This window comes from Cyclopterus lumpus, chromosome 3 (genome assembly GCF_009769545.1).
Source record: "Cyclopterus lumpus isolate fCycLum1 chromosome 3, fCycLum1.pri, whole genome shotgun sequence".
Taxonomy (NCBI): domain Eukaryota; kingdom Metazoa; phylum Chordata; class Actinopteri; order Perciformes; family Cyclopteridae; genus Cyclopterus; species Cyclopterus lumpus.
This window is the reverse complement of record NC_046968.1, coordinates 15010410-15033027: the sequence shown is the minus strand read 5'-3', so window position 1 is coordinate 15033027 and position 22618 is coordinate 15010410. Positions and strand designations below refer to the sequence as shown.

The 22618-nt window shown below is 38.8% G+C and overlaps 2 protein-coding genes across 6 annotated transcripts in view; one reads left to right on the top strand and one right to left on the bottom strand.

The window, feature by feature from the left end:
• The window catches only part of LOC117728592 (zinc finger protein 821), a 16374-nt gene extending 11564 nt beyond the window's left edge, over positions 1 to 4810 (bottom strand). The window contains exon 1 of one of the 3 annotated variants that reach the window (XM_034529289.1): positions 4675 to 4810. In XM_034529289.1, coding sequence (XP_034385180.1) covers positions 4675 to 4678 — 4 coding nt within the window. In that variant the 5' untranslated portion in view covers positions 4679 to 4810. The remainder of the gene's footprint in view (positions 1 to 4674) is intronic. The other 2 variants (XM_034529288.1, XM_034529287.1) reach the window with 2 other exon arrangements.
• Positions 4211 to 22618, top strand: ap1g1 (adaptor related protein complex 1 subunit gamma 1). Of its 3 annotated transcripts, none has more exons than XM_034529284.1 (23): positions 4211 to 4312; positions 9870 to 10073; positions 10178 to 10302; positions 10508 to 10649; positions 10803 to 10899; positions 12229 to 12305; positions 13861 to 13956; positions 14389 to 14469; positions 14556 to 14654; positions 14729 to 14784; positions 14886 to 14999; positions 15134 to 15274; positions 15730 to 15784; positions 16025 to 16147; positions 16258 to 16347; positions 16472 to 16596; positions 16685 to 16789; positions 16906 to 17047; positions 17596 to 17722; positions 17891 to 17989; positions 18157 to 18317; positions 19311 to 19409; positions 19557 to 22618. In XM_034529284.1, the coding sequence occupies exons 2-23, from the start codon at positions 9873 to 9875 to the stop codon at positions 19656 to 19658; spliced, it is 2457 nt and encodes an 818-aa protein (XP_034385175.1). In that variant the 5' UTR covers positions 4211 to 4312; positions 9870 to 9872; the 3' UTR covers positions 19659 to 22618. The 3 variants fall into 3 exon arrangements, with proteins under 3 accessions (XP_034385175.1, XP_034385177.1, XP_034385176.1); XM_034529286.1 differs by lacking the exon at positions 4211 to 4312 and adding an exon at positions 4781 to 4943 and having other exon boundaries at positions 9862 to 10073; XM_034529285.1 differs by lacking the exon at positions 4211 to 4312 and adding an exon at positions 4782 to 4943 and having other exon boundaries at positions 9872 to 10073.

Genomic DNA, 22618 nt, shown 5'->3' with positions numbered 1-22618 from the left:
GAGACAAAACATTAAGTGGCTGGTAGAAATATTCAGTAACCTGCCACAGTGGCAAGTGAGGGGAAAAAATAAAAAAAAATAATAATGAAAAATACTTAATTTCAGATCATGATTGTCTTTGAACATTTAATTTGAATACAAAATCAAAATGGGATGCTACTGTTCATATTTGGGTAGTGCCATTGGTGATTTGTAGGAAAGCCCTACATACAAACCAAAGTGCTTGAGGACAATGTGCCACTCAATATGAGAAGTGTGTACGAAAAGGCTTATTGTAGTAAGTAATACTGTTGATGGCGCCTCCTAAAAAGAGAGAAAAATAGAAAACAGAGACATTGATTTCAACAAGTGTCATCCTAAAGTACAGGGCAATTACAAATATTTTGAATCGTTGAGGCGCTACTTCCTTTTTTGCACATATCGATTATGTACATTATCTTATTTTCTTGTTCAAACCATTTGTCTATAAAGAGAATAAGAGATCAGTGAAAAATGACCATTTCGCAGGGGGATGTATTAAAATTGCTTAGTTAATCCAACCAACAATCCCCTCTTGTGAATCCACATATTTGAAAAGGTGGAACCAGAGTGACGCGCACAATTAGATTGTTATCAAAATAGCTGCCAGTTTCTTGTCAATCCACAAATTATTGAATGAACTAATTGTTTCAACTCTTCTGCTCTGTATTGCTCTCTTGTCATCTCGTACTGGGACTGAGATGTCAGAGCAAATCACTTTGACACCGTGCTCTGTGTGTAAAAGAAACACTTGTCCCCTCTGATCACCGTTCACAATATGTGTGATGACACCCAAGGTCAGCTTCTTCTTAACACCTAAGACGTGCTTTTGCTAAATTAATCTCCAGAAATGACAACTTAAAAAAACAGAAGCCAGAAGCATGATTACCCACAAGCCCTGACATACAGGGTAACTGCAGGAAGATACTTTCACAGGACTTCATTTATACCAGTCTACTCGGAAATCACACAAATGTCAATATAAAGTATGAGTCCTCCGATATGATACCGCGAGTTTGCACAGATTCTCATTTTCAAAAGGAAAGTTGTTTACATAACTGTCACAAGACCATATGCTATATGTTTGGCATTAGATAAAGGTTCAAGATTAGTATAATTACAAATTAACAATATACCAATATGGCAGAGTTTGTCAAAAATAATGACATATACTTTTAAGTTAATATTTACCATAGACATTATTTAGTTACTACTTTTTGTATTCTATTGTATTTACCCAGAGTTTGATTAAGACAAGTGTTGCTGTCCACTTTCATTTATTTAAGTCCCTTTCGTTTTTGTATGTGTAACTATGTAAATATAAGTACTCACTGTAGAATAAAGAAAATTCTAAATAATTGCTTGGCCAGTCAAGGCATGTGCTGTATTCTCGCACAAACTATAAACCGAAATGAAATTGAGATATCCATCACCACTGACAGGAAAACAGAAACGTTTGTCATGAAAACCCTAATAAAACAACAACAACAATATATATATGAATGTCAGATGCAAACATAATATACTCCGAGTACAATAGAGGCTGTGATGGCATCTCATTATAGGGAATCCGGTGTTTGGTTCAATACATCTTGGCGACATCAATCTATTAGAAGCGACAGCGGACATCAAGGAAAGCCACTGTTAATGCAGATGGCTGCAGAAACAATAATAATGCAACACATTCCTGTAAAACAGCCAAAGTATCCACGCATAATGGACGTGACGTGGGTAAATAACGCGTGAAGTAGCATTAGACAATACCTGGAATACCTACAGTTAACTTTGAAGGGGTTGGTCTGTTTTCGCCTGGACATATTATTGCCCACTCGCTTTAAAAAACTGGAATCTCCTCCTAAACCCGCACGGTTACCCTGAGACCAGTCCAGGTGTTTTCCGCACTGGGAAGACAGATGATGAACGAAATAACATTTTTTTTTAAAAAGGTGGTAACATCGTCTCCTCGATCAGCAGAGTCTGGACCATTCACGGCGTTAAAAAAAACAAGAAACGGATACACGAGAGTCACATTCTTGCAGCAGTTAAACAAATCCAGTCTCCAGTCGATCAGGGGGGTTAAAATGATGTCCAAGAGACACCGAGCGGCCCCGAGCTGCTCCGATCCAGAGCCGCTGGCACCCGTGTACTCACTGCAGCGATGCACGAGCTCAGCTGATCTCTATAACGCAAAAGCAGTGAAGCTACACCGAACTGGATTGTGGGATATGCAGGGACGAAGGGGAGTTCATCATGCTAAAGATACTATGGTGCGTTCAAGTCATGTGGGAGAAAACACGACCTCACAATATTTCCACATAATATAGTGCTTCGATATTTTAATAGATAAGACAAATCTAAAAGTGTTGGAAATATACATTTTAAATATATCCGAGTGTATCTTTGCTCTTTTTACAGAAATAAAATAGGTTAGATTTGTGAGAGGAGCAACATATTTTAATATCTAGGATAATCAGAACTAACATTTTTTGGGAACATTTTTATATATTTTTTTAAGCATACAAAATGGAAGTAGAATACAGTAATGATTATATTTAATTTGTACGTTTGATCTGTAGTGCTTTTCTAGAAGTTCACAACTATTTTCAAGGTCAAAAGTGCAAACCTAAAACCATAACAGCTTACATGTCAATGGCTTCATTTCCATGACACCAAATACAACATGAAGCTGTATCCTGTCATAGCTATCAAAATAAAACAAATCTCCTTTAAAGACAAAGGAAGAAATCAATTGAAGTATACGTCCCTCCGGTGAGGATTTTTACATTACACAAATGATCAAGCATACATTAGAGGTCGACTAACATAGACCAACAACTTATCAGCCAATATTTGTTTCAACATTGCATGCCTACAATATTTATGTTAATGATTTTTTCATTTGGTTGATTATTTGGCTATTTGTGACAAGCAGGACATTTTCAGTGCTCTCTGGTGGGCAATCCATGCAATAGACACAGATTCTTAATTACCACAAACATATCTTCGACATTTCTGTATTTGTATTTGTTGTCACTTATCGGACGAAACATACAGCTACACATCTGTGATAAGCTTGTCGGCAGAGGGCTCAAGAGTTTTTTTTAAATGCTAAAAGAAACAAAACATAAATTCCTCTCATCTCCCTTAACATATTGTTTTGAGGATAGGGGCAGACATCTCAGTGGCAGATAACTCAAACCTGGCCAAATTAAACCAAAACCACTAGCGTGACTGTATGACATTAAGGGCGATGATTCTTTTGTAATTTGGGTGAATCAACCCTTCACACTTAAGTTAATGTTCCAGATTTCACACAGCAAAGTTATCTTTGTATTTCTGCTGAGTGACATAGGCCTAAAAGAGTGTGTTTGTTCACCCAGATGATAAGCCTCTGGGCTGGATATAAAAAAGTGACTTGATGGGTGTGCACTTGTATAAACACTAGCATACTCTCAAGCCTACAGTTAGACTGACAATAGGGTGTGTACCAGTGTACCATTCAACTAAAGTCTTGAATTTCTAAAGGTAAGGCCATACAAAAAGCATTGTACAAGAAAATTAGCACCACCTAGAAAATGATGTGATATTTTTTGCTATATCATTTAAAAATAACCCTTATTTTTCTGCTTGGCTAAAAAAAATAGCTGAGAAGCTCCCTCTGTTTCAAGAATTTCCTAAAACTTTCTTGAAACAAATGAAAAAGGCTGACTCCTAATGTCACTGATGATTTAAAAAATTGTCAAAGCAAGTTCAGGTTTAACTAAATAAAAGAATACATTAAAACATTATCTGTGTTTCCATAAGAGATGAAAACACCCAGCAGAGTCCCTGTTTATTCAGACAGTTACATGATCGTTTTAACAAAGTAAGGTGTGAACATATGAAAAACAGCCTCAGCCACTCCAATCAAAAGGTTCCTGACTTCAATATGACAACAACATTCGGTTTTGGTATTTTGGTTGAACCCATTTGATTATTGCTGCTGTTGATCACAACTCAGTGGTTTGTTATTTCCATCTGACACTACAGTTGAATTAATTTGACTATATTTCACCATTTGGAATTCCATCTGAATATTACCTGTATCCGTAAAAACAACCCTTACTTAGACTTAAGACCAAACCTATCAGTTATCAAATGATAATAGCCTGTTCATAAAGCCCAACCCACAGGACTATAGTGAACACACACTAGGTGGTGCTCCAAACCACTGAGCTGCTAAAGTCACAACACTTCGTGTCGTCGTCATCACTGGCTGCCACGAGTAAACGGACCGCAGCACAACATTGACAGGGTAAAAGGATATTCTTCCGCAGGGTTAAGAGAAAATGTGCCATCTTAACAAAATAATCTCTGTGTCGTGAAATGTACGGAGTTTGGAGAGCAAGTGACGGAAATAGTAACGTTCAAACTGAAAGCCACGTTACGCAAAAAATGATTTAGAGCCGATCATTTCGTGAGGTGAATGAGATGACGCGAACGTAAGCTAGCTGTCTAAAGATAACGAGCCAAACGTTAGCCCTTTATGATCAATGCGAGAACGATGGAGAACGAAGCGAGAGACAGCAACTAGCAGATGATAACTATGATTTACAGTACAGCCACTTAGCTAGCGTTACATCTCTCATCATCACGAATACATAATTAATCTATTACCCATGGTGTCCAGTGAACACTGGCATATCAGGTGGGAGTCTCTGGCAAAGGCGCACAGTGTGAAGAAGTCCTCTACGAGGAGCAGCCGTTACTGATGCTAAACTTCAGTCCGCGCTTCTTTCGCCAACCTCTGGGAGATGTCAGTGTAACCCTCCGCCTGCGGTAGATGTGCTGAGGCTGGAGTAGCCACCATTTTGCATGTCTAGTGTGTTCCTCCCTCCATTGCTAATAGAGACGATTCCAGTTATTTTCTGGCATCATTACGGCTAGTAAGTATATTCTAAGAATACTATCTCGGAAGAAATGTATGAAAACGTCTTTGCGTGTGAGTAATGGCCTGTGGTTTGTTCGTGTCTGCGTTGACAACTCTCGCCGTGGCGCTGCATAGGAAGTCGCAGCCCTCAGTGCACCGGGGTTGTGCCTGTCAGCAGCTAAGTTAGCTAGCAGGGTTAGTGGAGTCTGATAGCTGGAGCTGCCTACCTGCGGGGCTAGGGATGTGGAGCTCAATGCACACTCAATTGGTGTGGCTGTCCAATGAGTCTGAATAATTGTGGCAGCTCGCAATGTCAATTTAATGTTTTATATCTTCCCAGCCAGCTAAGAAGCCAGCCAGCTGCCTCTCCCCTTTAGAGTTGAGCTTGTGTTTGAACTGGAGAGTTGGTCAGCTAGCGAGCTAACGCCACTGACGGCTCGCTAGCTTGATCACTAAAACGCCTCAAGAAGGCCTGAACTGCATCATGTCCGGATCAATCGGCGATCAGATGCAGGTGTCCATGAGCCTTCATGGCCTTTCGATGTCGACTGGTGTCGGTGTAGCTTAACGCTTCATTTTACGAAATGATGTCAGCCAAGGTGAAGCTACTGCTGCGTGTCAACCTGATGTGTTGCCCTTTCACCGAAATGCCAGCGTTAGCTTGCTGCTGTGTGTAATGTGTGTGAGCTGAGTAATGTTACGCAGCTGACGTTTGTCTCAAAGCTTTGTAACGACATCAGACTTTACTAAATTTGACATTGTAAGCATTTCAGCAAAGAAAGTTTACAATTGGCTACATATCCAGGAAGCGAGCGATAGCTAGTTTAGCGTTGAGTCCTTGTTTCTCTATTTTCCAAAGTGTGTTACTTGACAACTTCTTTAATTAAGAGGGTAATACTAACATACACGTCGTTTAAAAATAAGCTTATACGTCATACAAGCTGTGTGGGTGAATGTTAAAGAAGTCAGCTGTAAGTTATGTAGGAAGTGATAAAATTAGTGTGACGTAGAGTTTGGGACACTCCTGTGCATTTATTCACATCCCTGTTTGAAAGACTGAACAAGTGCCAATCCCAAATATTAGCTAGTATTACCCAGTGTTTGACAGGATACATTTGCCTAATATTAACCCATATTCAAGACGTATCCAGGATTCAACAAAATCCAAAATAGTTTTTTTTTAATGTTTAATAATTCGATGTAATACCATGACGACTACAATATATAACATTCGGCTTTAAACAAGACGGCTATGACTTTATAAGTTAACGTTCAACTCTGCCAACACAGTGATATGGTGACTATCTTTGTGGCATACTTACTTGAGCAGGTTAATTTAGTAGAGGTCTATTTACAGTAGGGCATGGGTTAATCAATCTATTCAGACAAGGCATTTCCACTGTCTACAAATCAGTCTCCCATACACTCTGAATTTAATGAACTCTTGGTTTTGTCTGGAGGTTCTCAAAAAGACTGAAATATCTCAACAACAAATTTGTTCTTTGCATTATTTGTTATGTTTTCTATTAACTTTTCAACTATGCATTTCAATATCAGCACTTTGCTTGATTACTTTTTGATAGATACTACTATAGTAGACTTGCACAGCACTTCCCTCACTGCCCACTCACAAAGTCAGTGGTGGAGAAAGTACTGTCGGTGATAGCTTTAGTTGTTTTTCAGCATTAGTTCTTGTTTCTTTGCAAGATTTCCCTGCAGGCTAGTTTGCAGCCTATCAGCAAATACAAAGCTATTTGCTGAGGTTAAAAATGATCACGCTAGTATGATGTCTTGGAAGAGTCAAATACTGCTTTGAAGTAGAAATGTGATGCCTCAGTTAAAGGACCTGAACCCTGGTTTACTTTGCAAACAGCTGGTTATTCAATTGAATTCCATGATGCTGCATTTGGTTTTTGGTTTGAGCTTTTAGATTTGAGCAACTGCAGAGCCTCTATTGGTTCAGCTATTAAATCACATGACTGCCAAATTGTTAATGTCAAGCTCAGTAATGGGTCTTGGCTGTCTCTATCTTAAATGTGATAGTGGATCTTGGTAGGAAGAGGGAAGTGGGGTGGCTGCAAACAGTGTTTTATTCTCCAGCTAACTTAACACACACCAAACAGTCTGGCAGACTTTCGAGCAATCCCTTTATACCGACGAGAAGAAATTATTATAGTTGTGTTCAACTCTATTTTGGTGAGCTGTGAAGTGCATAAAAATATATTTGGACTATGAAATACATGTCTTCTCCTCCACAAAGGTACAGGACCCAACATTTGACTGTGCATGTAGATTTATGTAGGTTATACATGTAAAACTGACACAATAATGATTTATTTTTAGTCTTGCATGTTTGCTTTTCCTTGTTGTGCTTGGATTTGAAATAAACGATTATTAATTTCCCTGCACAGCCAATCACTTATCGTTTGTGATATGAGAAGAATTAGAATTGAAAGGATCTCATTGATGACATCTGAGTGTATTGCTGAGCACAAATGGAGAGAATAAAGAGACAAAGTGTAGGTTACAACAGCTTGTAAAATTGATTAGGGGAAATACTTTTCCCAAGTGGTGGATCTGTATATTCTTCCATCTTATAATGTTGTTGTGTAGTTTAATTGCAAGTCTCCTGAAAAACAAGGTAGATGTGAATATTGAATCTGTGCTTTCGCTTTCACAAGTCCTCTTGTTATTTAATTGTCTAATGTCAAAAAACAAGTAAAACTGTTTCATCTCTTAATGCTTCTAGTATGATGGCTCAGACTTCAGGTTGACTGCTCTCCATGATACATGGAAGGTGTGGCATGCTTGTTGCTTGTTGTCAAGCTTTGCAAGCTAATCTGGGCATTCTCTCCAACTCTCATGAGAGCAAAAGCTTGTTATGAACATTCACAGTACATGCAAAGTATGCCTGTATAGGAAAGATGTGTTAATGAGATAGCACTGATAAATTAACCTGAGTCTTAGTTGTTATAGTTTTTGGTGCAGGGTGTGCAACTGCACCTTTTTGTCATTGTCACGCTTGGGTCAGATATCCCCAGCTATACTGAGCCGTTTTGTCCGACAAAAAAAAAATCAGTACGGGTTCTAGTTACTTGTCTGTGTGATCACTACCTTAATCTGTAATATGGCTACACAGCAGAACAGTTGCCTTTTTGTCTTTTGTAGTGAGGTTGAGTGAAGTTGACCTTGGTGAGTGAACCCGAGACTGTTGAATATGTCCACGGCTCCCCATCCTGTGGTTTTCCTAATCCACCTAGGATGTGCTCAATCCCTCTTCTTTGAAACTAAATACTTCCCAGAAATAGTACGAGCATGGCACTAACTATGGATAACAATATGATGCTTCTTATTGTAGAAGAATGTGCAGTTGTACAGCAACTACAAGAATGTGGAACTAGAAGTGTAATGAGCTCTCAGCAGAGGCTGGATTTACCTCCTTTATTGTGCACACATTTGATTATAAGCGGAGGGAAGGGAGTCATGATTTATGGAGCCCAACACTAGGTCCCTTCAGCTCAGGTAATTTAAATTGTGTTAAGACAGACTGTGGATCTCTGGCTTTATTAAAGTGTGGCCTCACAGTGAATTCATAGATTCTCTACAAACAACCAAGATGCATTTATAGTTGATGTTAGATTCATTTAAAGCTCTTTCTTCACAATCGGCTTAATCTATAACTGCTCAGGCAGTTTTCTGAATACTTGTCATGTACAGGAGCTGGAGTTGATTTTCCAGGGAAGGCTCTTAGTCAGCTCAGGACCGAGGCAGATGTCCATAAGTCTTATGGCTAGGCTCTAGTGGGAACAATGACAGCAACATTTCTAAGACAAATGCTTACAACACAGGTTTATGTATAACAGTTTCACAGAGACACAACACAAGGCTGTCTTTGATGTCAAACTCATAGAGGAGAAATCATCAAGCCTAATAGGTTACGTTTTTATGGTGTCTGCTCCATCCAAATGCCTTTTTATGTGTATGCCTACCAAAAGTCCACTTCAACACTAGTTGGCTAGAGGAAATGGATTTGCTCTTCTAGTAATTACCATCATTTATGTTGCAGCTTAATTCTGTACTGCATGCTGCTACCAGTGAAATGCTTCATAAGATGGGAGACAAAATGTACCTCTTTCAAAGTAGAGGGGTCACCATTAATACATTTTCAGTTTGATTAGCATTGACATTTTTAAAAACTGCATGTCAACATTGACAGAAATGACAACGCTACAGAGGTTCTACAACAAATTCAGAGAGGACTTAAATGAAGCTACACTCCCTTTTTTTTTTTTTAAATAGAAAAACACTTCTCGCCCAGCTCTATTAAAGACTTTAAATTATTTAAAAGTTTGTGAGAAACTAGTTTCTGAGGTATTGCCATAGTATACAATAGACAAGAGAGCTTTGTTTTAAAGAGGAAGTACTCTTAATGACTCTTGGATCTAGTTTTTTGTAAATAGTCTTTTTTTATTTTTTTATGTGTTCGTACATATAACTGACAAGATAATTTATTCTCACAACTAAGCATGTACTCGTAAATATTGAAACTTCTTCCTGCGGCTTAATGCATGTGTGCTCTCAGAAGCTTCTCCACTAAGGAATGGACTTTGCAGCTCTTAAAAACACCATTGGCAAAAGATATGATGATTAATCAAATAGGTGAATATTCCTTTTAGAGTTGAGTTGTCTCCCAAGAAACACTAAGATTTTTATTTTTTATTATTTATTTATTTTATTTTTGGTTTGACCTTTTTAGTTTAAGTAGTATGTTTTACGTGCACATGGGGAACCTGGTTATTAGGAGAAATCTGTGGAGATGCATTTGATTTAGCTTAAAATTTTCTTCATTAGAAGTTTAGCTTTTTTTCTGTTATGGTCTCTAGACTTGTGCCAACCTTCAGGCAATGAGTGCCAATCTGTTTAATTTCTTAATGTTTTCTAGAGAATGCCAGCTCCGATCAGACTGCGGGAGCTGATCCGGACAATCCGGACAGCGCGGACCCAGGCAGAGGAGCGTGAGATGATCCAGAAAGAGTGTGCTGCTATACGCTCTTCCTTCAGAGAGGAAGACAATACATACCGTTGCAGAAATGTGGCAAAGCTACTTTATATGCACATGTTGGGCTACCCTGCACACTTTGGACAGGTATGTTTGCTGATGGTGGATTACTGATTTAATAGAGAAAGCATTTGGGATTTTCAGTGACATTATTGTTACAAAGCTTACATTCTTGGTGACTTGTTTTCCAGCTGGAGTGTCTGAAGCTGATTGCGTCTCAGAAGTTTACTGACAAACGAATAGGTTATTTGGGAGCTATGCTGCTGTTGGACGAGAGGCAGGACGTCCACCTACTAATGACAAATTGCATTAAAAAGTAAGTGGAGGCAAGAACTTCAATGAATATATTTAATGTTTTGCTTTTAGGATGTTTTTTTGCAATTTGACAAGACCTGTGCTTAGAATAATGAGGTGTTGGCAATTTGTATACCCAACATCTACCTTACCTGGTACAGGAACAACATCCAAAAATTTATTTTTTGTGTGTCCATGACTCATTCAGCTCTCTTCTCCCAACACAGTGACTTGAATCACAGCACACAATACGTCCAGGGCCTGGCCTTGTGCACACTGGGTTGCATGGGTTCCTCAGAAATGTGTCGTGACCTTGCTGGTGAGGTAGAGAAGCTGCTCAAAACATCCAATTCCTACTTGAGGAAAAAAGTAAGCCTGATTGTTCCTACTTTTTTTTAATTCTGTGTTTGACCATTCATAAATGGAAATGTTGACCAGTCACACTCGGAAGTGAAGTGTTGTGTTAATTGTTGGACTGTTTCCTTATTGTGACAGTGTTATGCCTCCAATATTTGTTGACAGGCAGCGTTGTGTGCAGTTCATGTCATCCGGAAGGTTCCAGAACTAATGGAAATGTTCCTTCCAGCTACAAAAAACCTGCTGAGCGAGAAAAACCATGGTAAGTGTAAACTGTTTGTCAGGTTGTTGCTGGCTCGCGGGGACGTGTGCCTGTCCTTTATCAATGCAGATGTTTTCCTATGTTCTGGCAGTGCTTTGCTCAGTGAGAGCTGGCCAGCTCGTATCCTTTTTGTGGTGTCCTTTGCAGAGGAGAGTGGAATTAATAAGTCTGTCATAAACGCTGGGGCTTATGTGTACCCCACTTAGAGGAGATACAGTGTCACAGTGAAATCAGTTTTTGTAACGGTGACTAAATTACTTGATCTTCTTTGACATTGTGTGCCAATGCAGCAGTGATTGCTTCAGTTAAAACAATTTGAAAATGCATGTTTTGTTTGCTATTTTTGTAGATTGTTTGTCCTGGAATTAATAATACAAAAATGAAATGGAAGATGGTGTGACATGGCCAAAATATACACAAATATGCACCAAGTATTGTGAGGAATTGCTAACGCGAACTTGCAGAGGTAGACCCATCAACAATTAAATGATGCATGGTTAGGAATGCATATTCACTTTTTAAGAAACAGCCAACCTAATCAATTATATGAATATGTTCTCTTAAATATAGAAATAACTTTTACAGAATTGATTAATGAGAAAGTGTCCAAAAGCAATTTAAATTAAAACACGTTAGAATGTGACATATTTATGACACCAAAGCTTTTCACTTAGATGATTAGTTTTCAACCTTGCAACATTCAGATCAAGTCACAAAGACATTATTAGACTGTGGCATTCTTAGAGATTTATGATGCTGTCACCGGATGTTCTCTGCAGTTAATCATATGTATGCTAGTAGTACATCATATATTTTTCATCTGGTTTGGGGGACAAGAGCAAAGCCTGCATATTGGTTTGTAATGTGTGTAAATCACATTTCAATAGCAGCATGGCAGTACCTCTTGTCTGTCATTTGGTACAAGCAGTACAAAGATGTTGTAACAGCTGAATGCTTATATATATTTTTGGTATTTGGTCATTGTCGCTTTGTGTGGCAATAACCTTCGTTGATTTCAATGAGACCACTGCATTGGCACAGCAAGGATGCTAAAGTGGGGGCTCTGGCAAAGAAACGTACTGTATTGACCAATCAAATGCATACAAGTGCACACTCCTCTGGTCATTCAAACTCATCAATCTATTATTCAAACTGGCCCTCATGAATTGTTATTTATTCTGTCATTTGTATCTAAAATAGTTGCACCCACTGACATACAGTAGTCCCTTGTGCTTTTAAGTCTGAATGCAGTGCTCAGCAACAAATGTGTAATGTAGGAAACAAAACCAGACAATATGAATTTAGCCTTTACTTTGTCTATTTCCCCAGGGGTTCTCCATACATCAGTTGTCCTCCTCACTGAGATGTGTGAACGAAGTCCTGACATGCTGGCCCACTTCAGAAAGGTACAAACACGTTTTCTTACCCAAAGGACCTTAAAGTAGTTACTTACGCATTTGTCTTTAAGCTCACGTCACATTTCATTCTTTCTTTTGCGAATACATTTCTTTTTGGTATAGCAAAGCTTAGACTAACATGTTTTGAGGCTGGGATTGCGCCACAGGTTTGCTCTACATTCAAAGTATGTCTCAATCTTTTATCTCCTCCCACTGTCTTTTCCTCCTGTATTTCAACTGCTGCTATACCTCTTCTTCTCCAGGTGTAAAACTGTGCCAGAAGCACCACTCCTCATGCTCATGATCTAAACATTATTTTAAGCTTTCTGAAAGTTAATGATTTCCAGTTTCCCCTCCCTAACATATACCTCATATTTTTTCTGTCATTTGTCTTTGTTACAATTCCTGCATTGTGTTAGAATGAGAAGGTAAGAGTACATTCTGATCTCATAGCTGGTGCATGCTGTAAATAGTATCACTCGCCTCAGACGTAATGTCATGTTTGTTTTAATTTCTGATTTTAATTTGCTTAACTTGTACAGTGATCATTACAATGTCAGTGTTTTGAAACTTATGAAATAATCTTATGGTCCATTTGTCAGACACATTTCTCGCTATTGTTGTGAGTGTAAGTTTTGCCTAATGTGCAACTCATTTGATCACGCTTTTATTTAAAAGCAGTTGGTGGGTGTGTTCACATGATTGCCACAGGTGTTGTCACGGGAAACGGATGATTTTCACTGTATCTGTGTCACTGTTAGAGGGTAGCTTATTTGTCATGTCAGTTACTGTCTTAATACCCCACCTTGGCATTTTGGGTTGCTTGTTTGTCATCATACCCACAGCAGAGGACAAGATTTATTATTATTTATCCTGTAAAGTAAGCTGGTTTAAACGTGTTCAGTGTGGCATAACAAAGACGGGGGAAAAAGTAGGCCTTCTAACAACTCCAAACCTACAACTCCAGTCTTTGTGTTTGTGAGACTAAACGCACCCGAGACTTATTTCTCTTCTGCATGCAAAGAGATGAAATGATGCCTAATCTTCTCATTTAAGGCTGGGTAAGACAGCAAGCCGTTTCCTGTTGGAGTCTGTCTTTAAGGTTACATTTTGATGACCTGTTTCAAGGGCCATTGAGAGATTGAAATTTAATAAATGAGAAAATTGATTATTGTGGCGAGACATAATATAATTTCTGGGTTTTAAATATACATATGTGTATTTAGTGTCATTCAGAGGTTACAGAAGTATGTATGCAGATTTTTCTTTTCTCTCCAAGCCAGATGTTCTAACCCAATGTATTTGTGCAAGTTTTCACAACTTCAAAAATTCGGCCATTCAATCACATATCAACCATATTACTCTACCTCAATAAGACAAAATCCCAACCCTTTTGCTTTTGGTATGAGTTTAACTGGCTGCCATCGTCAATGACAAATTACTTACTAACAGTCAATGAAGAACATTGTATGAATGTTAAAGAGGAACACAAGAACATTTGAGAGATCTACTCAAAATACTGTGACACGTCTCCTTTTCTGTTCTGTTGTTGGTCTTTTTGTAGCTGGTCCCTCAGTTGGTGAGAATCCTGAAGAACCTAATCATGTCTGGATACTCTCCTGAACATGATGTGTCCGGCATAAGCGACCCGTTCCTGCAGGTAAATCTCCTTCTTTCTTGATCCGAGTTGTACCCTTTACTGTGTGTGCAGATTTATATTTGGCATGATGCTCGTGCTGTGCCATACCACGAGCAACCATGATCAGAGCTTCTGTTGGGAGCATCAACTGTGCTTCATTAGGAAAAACATATCAAAGAGAATGAAAAGAATATTTGAACTGTTGTGTGCTAAAATGTCTTACTGTTGGTGGACATGCATCTTTATTAAACTGGGAGTTTACGGTCAGAATTTCCAACGAGTGAAATATTGAATGGCACACTTGTGTCAGTTGAAAAATAACTACAATGACAACAGACAAGCAGCAAGCAAGGATTTGGACAAGATCCATCAGAAAGTATTGTACTGTGGGAGTCAATAAGGTGTATCACGCATGTCAAGTGATCTGACTGGACGGTTTCTTTCTTTCCTTAGGTGCGGATATTGAGACTACTCCGCATCTTAGGCAAGAGTGATGATGACTCCAGTGAAGCAATGAATGACATTCTTGCACAGGTTCGAAATGCACGTAATCAGTGTTTTCCGCCAAAAGCTTCTCAGACAGTGTTATTTTGATAAATGCATGGTATTTGTACTTACAGGTTGCAACGAACACAGAGACCAGTAAAAATGTGGGCAATGCAATTCTCTACGAGACTGTACTGACTATAATGGACATCAAGTCTGAAAGTGGACTGAGGGTGAGTTCATTTGATATAAATGAAATCTTAGCGTAAGCATTTTACTTTGTGGCTAAATGTCTTTTATCTTACAGGTTTTGGCCATTAACATACTCGGTCGCTTCCTTCTAAACAATGACAAAAATATAAGGTAACTCATTTGCTTAAAGTGCTTTTCTTTGCACGCATTGAGCCATATAAAATGCTTTTGTTCATTCCTTATGATATCCTTTTGCTTACTCACCATTCCAGATACGTGGCATTGACATCTCTACTAAAGACTGTACAGACGGACCACAATGCAGTGCAGAGGCATCGGAGCACCATTGTGGATTGTTTAAAAGACCTTGATGTGTCCATCAAGAGGTGATTTACAAGTGCATACATTACTTAAATGGAGTTTTGAAATAGGTGATCAAGTATGAGGTACTTGGTTTGCATTTCTTACTTGGTGGCCACATTTAGTTTTTTACCTTTGTCTACTTTTAATTGTTGCGTAGACGTGCAATGGAACTGAGCTTTGCCCTGGTGAACGGCAACAACATTAGAGGCATGATGAAAGAGCTGCTCTACTTCCTGGACTCCTGTGACCCAGAATTCAAAGCAGACTGTGCATCAGGAGTCTTTCTAGCTGCGGAGAAGTATGGCACTGACAGACAGACTTCACTGCACATCACACCTGTGCTCGGCTATTTTGTAATAATTAGATACACTAAATCATGTGTGTTGGGTTGTAAGAGATTTTGAGCTTTTCATTTTCCTTTCTTGGCACTTTAGGTTCCAGGTTGCTAGAACCTGACATAAGTAATCATCTGCATGGATTAGATGCATCAAGACTAAATATCAGTTATGCCTGTGAAGTAGTAATAAATATCAAGCTAAACGTTTGTTTGTGGTACTATTGTGGACAGAGGATGGAGAACACTGAAATGCTAAATGATGATAAAATGAGTGATCCATCGTCTGACAGACCATGTTGATACCATTTATTTTCTGACAGCATTTGTCTCCCGACTGTGTAGAGTTTAGATAACTTGGCTTGTTTAGAATTTTTCCTCAGTCCTGTGCTTGGACTAATCAATTTATCATGTTACAGGTATGCCCCTTCGAAACGATGGCACATTGACACCATAATGAGAGTCCTAACAACGGTATGTATATTACAAAAAACACGTCTAATTTCTTTGAATGTTGGTTAAAATTGATTCTCAGTGTGCTTGATCAAAATAATAATTATTACATTCAGAATTTCTAATTATATAATCAGATCTGGTAATTTAATTGATTTGATATTCTGAAATTAAGTCAATGCTGCTCTAGGTTTACTTGACACAAAGAAATACTTGAGACTTGTTTGTATTTGTCTTTGACATCCCTGCTCGTCCTTACAGGCAGGAAGCTATGTGCGAGACGATTCTGTTCCCAACCTCATCCAGCTCATCACCAACAGTGTGGAGATGCATGCCTATACAGTCCAGAGACTTTACAAAGCACTGCTGGATGACATCTCACAGGTCAGAGCAGTTCTCGTGTAGATTTGGGACATTGCGCTGTCTTTGAAGCATACAGTCATACTGGCTTAAGAATGCACCAAAGTGGACTTTTGTTCCTCTGTGGTCTGTAGCAACCTCTAGTGCAGGTGGCGTCCTGGTGCACAGGAGAGTACGGGGACCTGCTAGTATCTGGACAGTGTGAGGAGGAGGAGCCCATCCAGGTACACCTGGAAGAATCCCAGTCAAACACCACATGCCCAAATTAAAGATCACAGTACAAAACTCAAACCAGAGCGAAACATCAGATCATCAGATGTTGTGTTTTTCTTTTCCTTTTTATTTAAGGTCACTGAGGATGAAGTTCTGGACGTGCTGGAAGGCCTCCTGGTGTCCAACCTTTCTACACCTGTGACTCGGGGTTATTCCCTTACTGCCATCATGAAGCTGTCTACTCGCTTCAGCAGTGTAAAGTGAGCAATGTTTTTGGGTGCTGAGGTGATCAAATTCACAGTACTTTCCCCTTTTTTTTAACCTGCAAAAATAAAAATTGTGTTTCAGCCGAATCAAGAAAGTGGTTTTGATATATGGCAGCAGCATCGACGTGGAGCTTCAGCAGAGAGCGGTGGAGTACAATGCGCTGTTCAAGAAATACGACCACATGAGGTGAAACTGCTTTGCAAATTATTATCAAATAATCACAACCTCATTGTAGCCGTTGGTAGAAGGGTGGTTGAGTTTGGTGTCTCCCTCTATATTGCTTTCTTGTTCCCTGACTTTAGGCCAGCTCTCTTGGAGCGAATGCCCATTATGGAGAAAACTGCTGCTAATGGCCCCACAGAGATTGTACAGACAAATGGGGAGACGGAGCCCTCTCTTGTGGAATCAAAGCATCCACCACCTCTCACCCAGCCATCCAACCAGGTGAGACTACCTTAATTACTTTATTATGAACAAATTTAAGACCATACAGTTATTGATTAGGATAAGCGGTTTGGATAATAGATGGATACACAGTTCACTGAATACTTTCTTGCTCCCTGTGCTGTAAAATGTATGTGCCAAAACAAATACCTTTTTTTTCTTATGGTTGATAAGAAATTTTAAATAATGAATTACTAATGAATAATTATTAGTGCTGTCCTTGACCAGAGAACAGTTTAGTTGACTAATACAAAGGTTTTGTCTTTTTTTTTTAATTCGTTAATTTAATCGACAGATCTGTAAAACACAAAAGCACCACTTTAAATCTTGTGCTTACCAGAGATGTGCTCATAAGTTTATTTGAAATAAGTCATTCAGCATTAACAAAAACATAGAAAACGACTAATCAAAGACAGAAATGAAAAATTAGTTGACTAAATAACTAAGAAAAATATTTTATCTTTGTAGTATAATATTTTTTGTAATATGGTGTGTACATGGATATTGCATGTATTTTATCATGTTTACATGTTGTCCTCGTTCCCCAGGCTAATGATTTATTAGACCTGCTAGGTGGTAATGATGTGGTTCCAGTCATCCAGACCGCGGTGCCCACCAAGCCGGCCTCAGCTGGAGGAGAGCTGCTCGATCTGCTGGGTGACCTCTCACTAAGTGGTAGGATGCTCTCGAGGGCCTGGAACAAACTTGTGTTAGCCACCAGTGTGAATGTAATGCATAACCTGTGCCTGCTCCTGTTCAGCAGAAACTGACTGCTGACACTCTCTGGTTTTGGTATACAAAAGTGAACAGAAACCCTTTTGTGTTGCTGTTGCCTCTTTCCAGGCGGCCCGGCTCCTGCTCCCTCTGTGCCCACTTCCCATCCCTCTTTCCTCCTGGATGGCCTCTCCTCACAGCCCATGTTTAATGACATTGCACCTGCAGGTGAGTCTGTTGCTCCCTTGACCATCCAGCTTCAAATATCGAGTAATTTATTTTCTAAGTAATATATAGTGTCATTTTTCTGGGATTGCCGTGACTCATCCAATGAAATATTCAGAATCATTTCTCTAAATCTTTTGATGCTTTGTTCCTGTGAAATCTCTATATAGCTATTCCTTCTATGACGGCATACAACAAGAATGGACTGAAAATAGAATTCACATTTGAGAGAGCAAATCCCAATCCAAACATCGCCATCATCACCATCCATGCTTCCAACGCAACAGAGGCAGACATGACTGACTTTGTTTTTCAGGCTGCAGTACCAAAGGTAAGCAGGCACCATCTGACAATGATATTAAAGTGATATGTTTTAATGCATAGTGGTGTTCATGACTGAGTTTCCTGTGTAGTATTACAATGTGAATGTTCTTCAGTTTTGCACTACAGATTTATTAGCATACAATGCCACTAATGTGTACATCATGTATGCAGAACCTGAAAACACAGCTAACTTTTAAACCATTCATTACTAGTTACAATTAACACAATTGTAATGTCTTTGGTATGGTATTTTATACTGTATGAGGAAGCTTTAACTAGTTTTGTAATTCATATTTTATTTTAGGAATACATTTGAGCTTTTGGGACCAATACCAATTCAAATCGCTTAATCAATTATTTATTGCTGCATAAGAGATGCTTTATAGCCACCACTTTTCGTTTACCTGTGTACTATTTATCAAATGGACCATAAAGTATTTATCTTATCTAATGGTTAAAAAAATTAGGATTATTGCAAGTCTCCTTACAAGAGTAGCATATGTTAAATGCCACCACAATCTGTTAGTTCTGGTGTCTAGAATCATAATATGTCTATGATGTGTATATGTCTATTATTATGTCTTAAACAGGACAGCAAACTATAAAACAAAACATTTGTAAAATAGTATGTTTTAAGTGACTTGCTTCCAGGCCTCTAGTATTCACAGCAGCCCAAGAAAGATTCTGTTGCCTCGCTCTTCTACAAGTTCAATAATTGCCATACTGAGTCTGTTTTTGGCCAGACAGACAGATAAGCTATAGAGGTGTTTATCAAGGAGAACGTTTATTATTCTGTAACGTTTATTTATTCTGCATTGCCTATTTTACAATCGCATTATTTGTTTGGAAAATAAATAAAGTGCCATTAAGTCATTTGATCTGAGTTCCATCAATGTATGATCAAGTTAAGCATCCATATTTTATGCTGCAGTAATGACCCCATTTCTCAGTGGGCATCTTCAAACCTTCATATAACGTTGTGTCCCCATCTGTTCTTCAGACATTCCAGCTGCAGCTCCTCTCCCCTAGCAGTAATGTTGTCCCAGCACTCAACCAGGGAACCGTCACACAGGTCATCAGAGTCCTCAACCCACAGAAGGTGAGTTTGTCCTTCACAAATTGTGTTAGATTATTATATTTGTTGTACTTTTTGAAGCACACTAAGCGTACATTTAAGACCTGTACATTCTCAAATATGTGCAAGAATTTCTTTTTTTATAAACATATCATCCTCACAACATTTCAGCAACAGCTTCGAATGAGGATCAAGCTGACGTACACCCTCAAAGGCTCGCCTGTGCAAGACCTGGCTGAGGTTAATAACTTCCCTCCTCAGTCCTGGCAGTGATGAGCTGCTTCTGTTGCTCTTAAAAGCCCCCACCAAGGGAACTATGAAAACGATTTTCCTTTCACCGCCCTCCTTTCTTCCTATGGATCCCCCTGTGACGTCACTGCAGCCCGCTGCCCTCGAGTTGCATGGGAACCAGCAGAGCATCTAACACAGGAGAAAAATACAGATGATACGAAGACCCTATTGACATCACCAGAATAATTGGGAAAACATATCAATCAAAGAACTTTCTTTTTTCTTTCTCAATTGGTTTCCATCGTGTCTTTTGTGTAGTAGTACTATTTTCCACATACACCCTGCAGCACCATTACAACCCACAAAAGCACACATGCACACCATTTACTGTGGCACACTTCACATCTCAAGTCACTGTAGAAGTGTTGTCCACTGAGTACTGCAGTAACCATTGTTTTATTTAAATTTATAGTTAAGCTAAAATGCAGTTGAAACACTTTGCTCCATTGATATTTATAATTTGGCTTTGCATTCAGATTTCTTATGAACCTTCAGTCCAATGATCCAAAGCTTGGAACGGTCTATTTAGTGCGGCTGTACTTTTTTTTAAATTTTTTTTATTTGTTTTGTTTTTTTTGGGACTCCACACATCCTGGGTGATATAATTTTATTAATTTTGAATGACATACATTTTCTTAATGCATGTTTGAGCATTTTATAGGATCACAATCGCACCCTGATGTAAGCTCGAGGGCGTTTCTGGTTCTGATTGTCGGCCTCTTAATCCTATTTTTGTATAGGAAGTAGTCTAAATTAGTTTTGACACAATGATGAGAGCATTAGAACGTCCAAGATGCCCAGTTTGATCACCTGTGGCTGGTTTCAGATAATGTGCCCAGACTTCCCCACACTGCTCTGGTAAAATCATCTCATCTGTTGCTTTTAGTTTTAGATCTGTATAATAAATTCAACGTTTAGTTTGCATGTGGCATTCATTAGAATGAATGAAATTCAGGCCTGACATTTATATCAAGTGGAGCTGATTGCATTTGTGTTGGAGATCTGCGTTTAAACTTTTCCTGCATCTGGCTCGCAATTTAGATACATTTCAGATTTGTTTAACCTGGTTGAACTTAGTCACCATGCACATACGTGTAAATGAAGCTTGTTATGAATGTAGTTACATGCACTGAATGCTTTTCTCCCCCCCCCCCCCCCCACCCACCCACCCCTTCAAGTCTTCTTACTCATGGCTGTCTCTTTGATGGGGACACTCATCTTATTGGCACTATTTTTGTGAAAGTTTGTTTTATTTCTGCAGTAATTTGACTTAATTATTTATGCCTGATATCAAAGTGATGTGCCTTTCTGACTTGGCTGGATAAAAGCCCCTGAACTATTGAGTTCTGTATGAGCTTCGTTTGTAAGTCTGCTTGTGTGCTGATCGTTTTTTTAAATCTGAGGAAAATGGTCTTGATGGATCTAAAGCTGTAAATCAATTAATTTAATAACATTATCTTGTTCACGTCTATATCTCTTAAGTTAATAGTCATTCATCCACTAATACTGGCCTACCTAGACGTCCACATCTTTTTGTCTTTGTAAAAACGTAAATTATAGATACACAATGATTCCTTCCCTATATTGTGTGGCCAACTCTCCATTAAGGAGGCTTCAGGCAAAAGTCCTAAAACAAGCAAATCTCAAATATTAAGGCAGCTAATAGACTTTTCATAGGCTGGCTACAAGGTTTAAAGTGTTTTTAAACCGTATGAATGTTCCACTAAAGTGAAATATCATAAAGACGACCACCACCCCTGTCAACCAACGTTGAAGTGTGAGGTTGGATCACGTGGTGAGGTACTGGGACGGGTGCTTTTGGTGACTATATGATTTCTCGGCTCTCGTCTTCTTCAAATAAGAATTCTGACCATGCTGTCGGGGACAGTAACCTTAATACCTCACAATGTTCTGTCTTTCTGTTAACTTTAAGTTGCAGTAGATTGACAGCGTTTAGTCATGAATTGCATCAAGGGGAGCATCGGCATGAGAGAAACTAATGGTAGTTTGTGTATCTCATTACTTAACAAGCTTAGCAGACCGGCGATGCTCTGTTGGGATCCTCAGATGTTCGATCGGGCTGTATACTTCTTTTCACTATGCTTCACTGTCTTTTAACGTCTGTGACCAAATCAGAGAGACTATTAGCTTTGGAAATATTTTTGAGCTATATGTGTATATGGAGAAAATTATTGCAGTTTAACTTTTTTTCTGTTGACAAATGCTATATTGGCTATTTTCTGTACATATGAGGGCTTTTACAATTGTTTCTCTTGTACTATCTTTCATCTTTTTCTTTTTTTTTTTTTTTTTTTTAGATACCATTTTCTAAAAATTCCAATTATTCACAATGTATATTGTCTAAATAGATCTAGTCAACATCCGTCGATAAAGACCTGTATCATCACTCACTCGTTGTAAAAGATATATGATCTGCTGCCTGTACATTGTATATAGTTGTAAAACAAACACAAGCTGATCAAATTAAATAAAACCCACATGAAGACTAAAAAGATTAGCTAGGAAGTATAATTGTATCCATATATGTACAAAAAAAAGAACCCTAAAAGGATGCAGTTGAGTTGCATTTGATTTACCATTCTTCCTACTTCATTCATTATCGGATGTGTCGTCTTTACTTTTACAAAGATGGTAGGCGACTGGTCGGGGTTCCTTTTGGATGTTGAAATAAGGGTTGGATCTATCTGAACAGATGTCTGAACAATGAACCGAACTACTGAGAAACCGAAGCGCTGCGTCACAGCAGCAGAAGTTGCACCGTACTTCGGCTGCTTCCCTGCCCCCTAAATGCCTCATGCATCCATGACCTTCGAAGAGGAGCAGGTTTCTTTCCACGACGTAACTCTTCCTTCTGGCCTCGTTTGGTTTAGCTTTCTGCACTTTTGACAATTTGATCTATTAAAGTCTTTTCAACCTTCAAA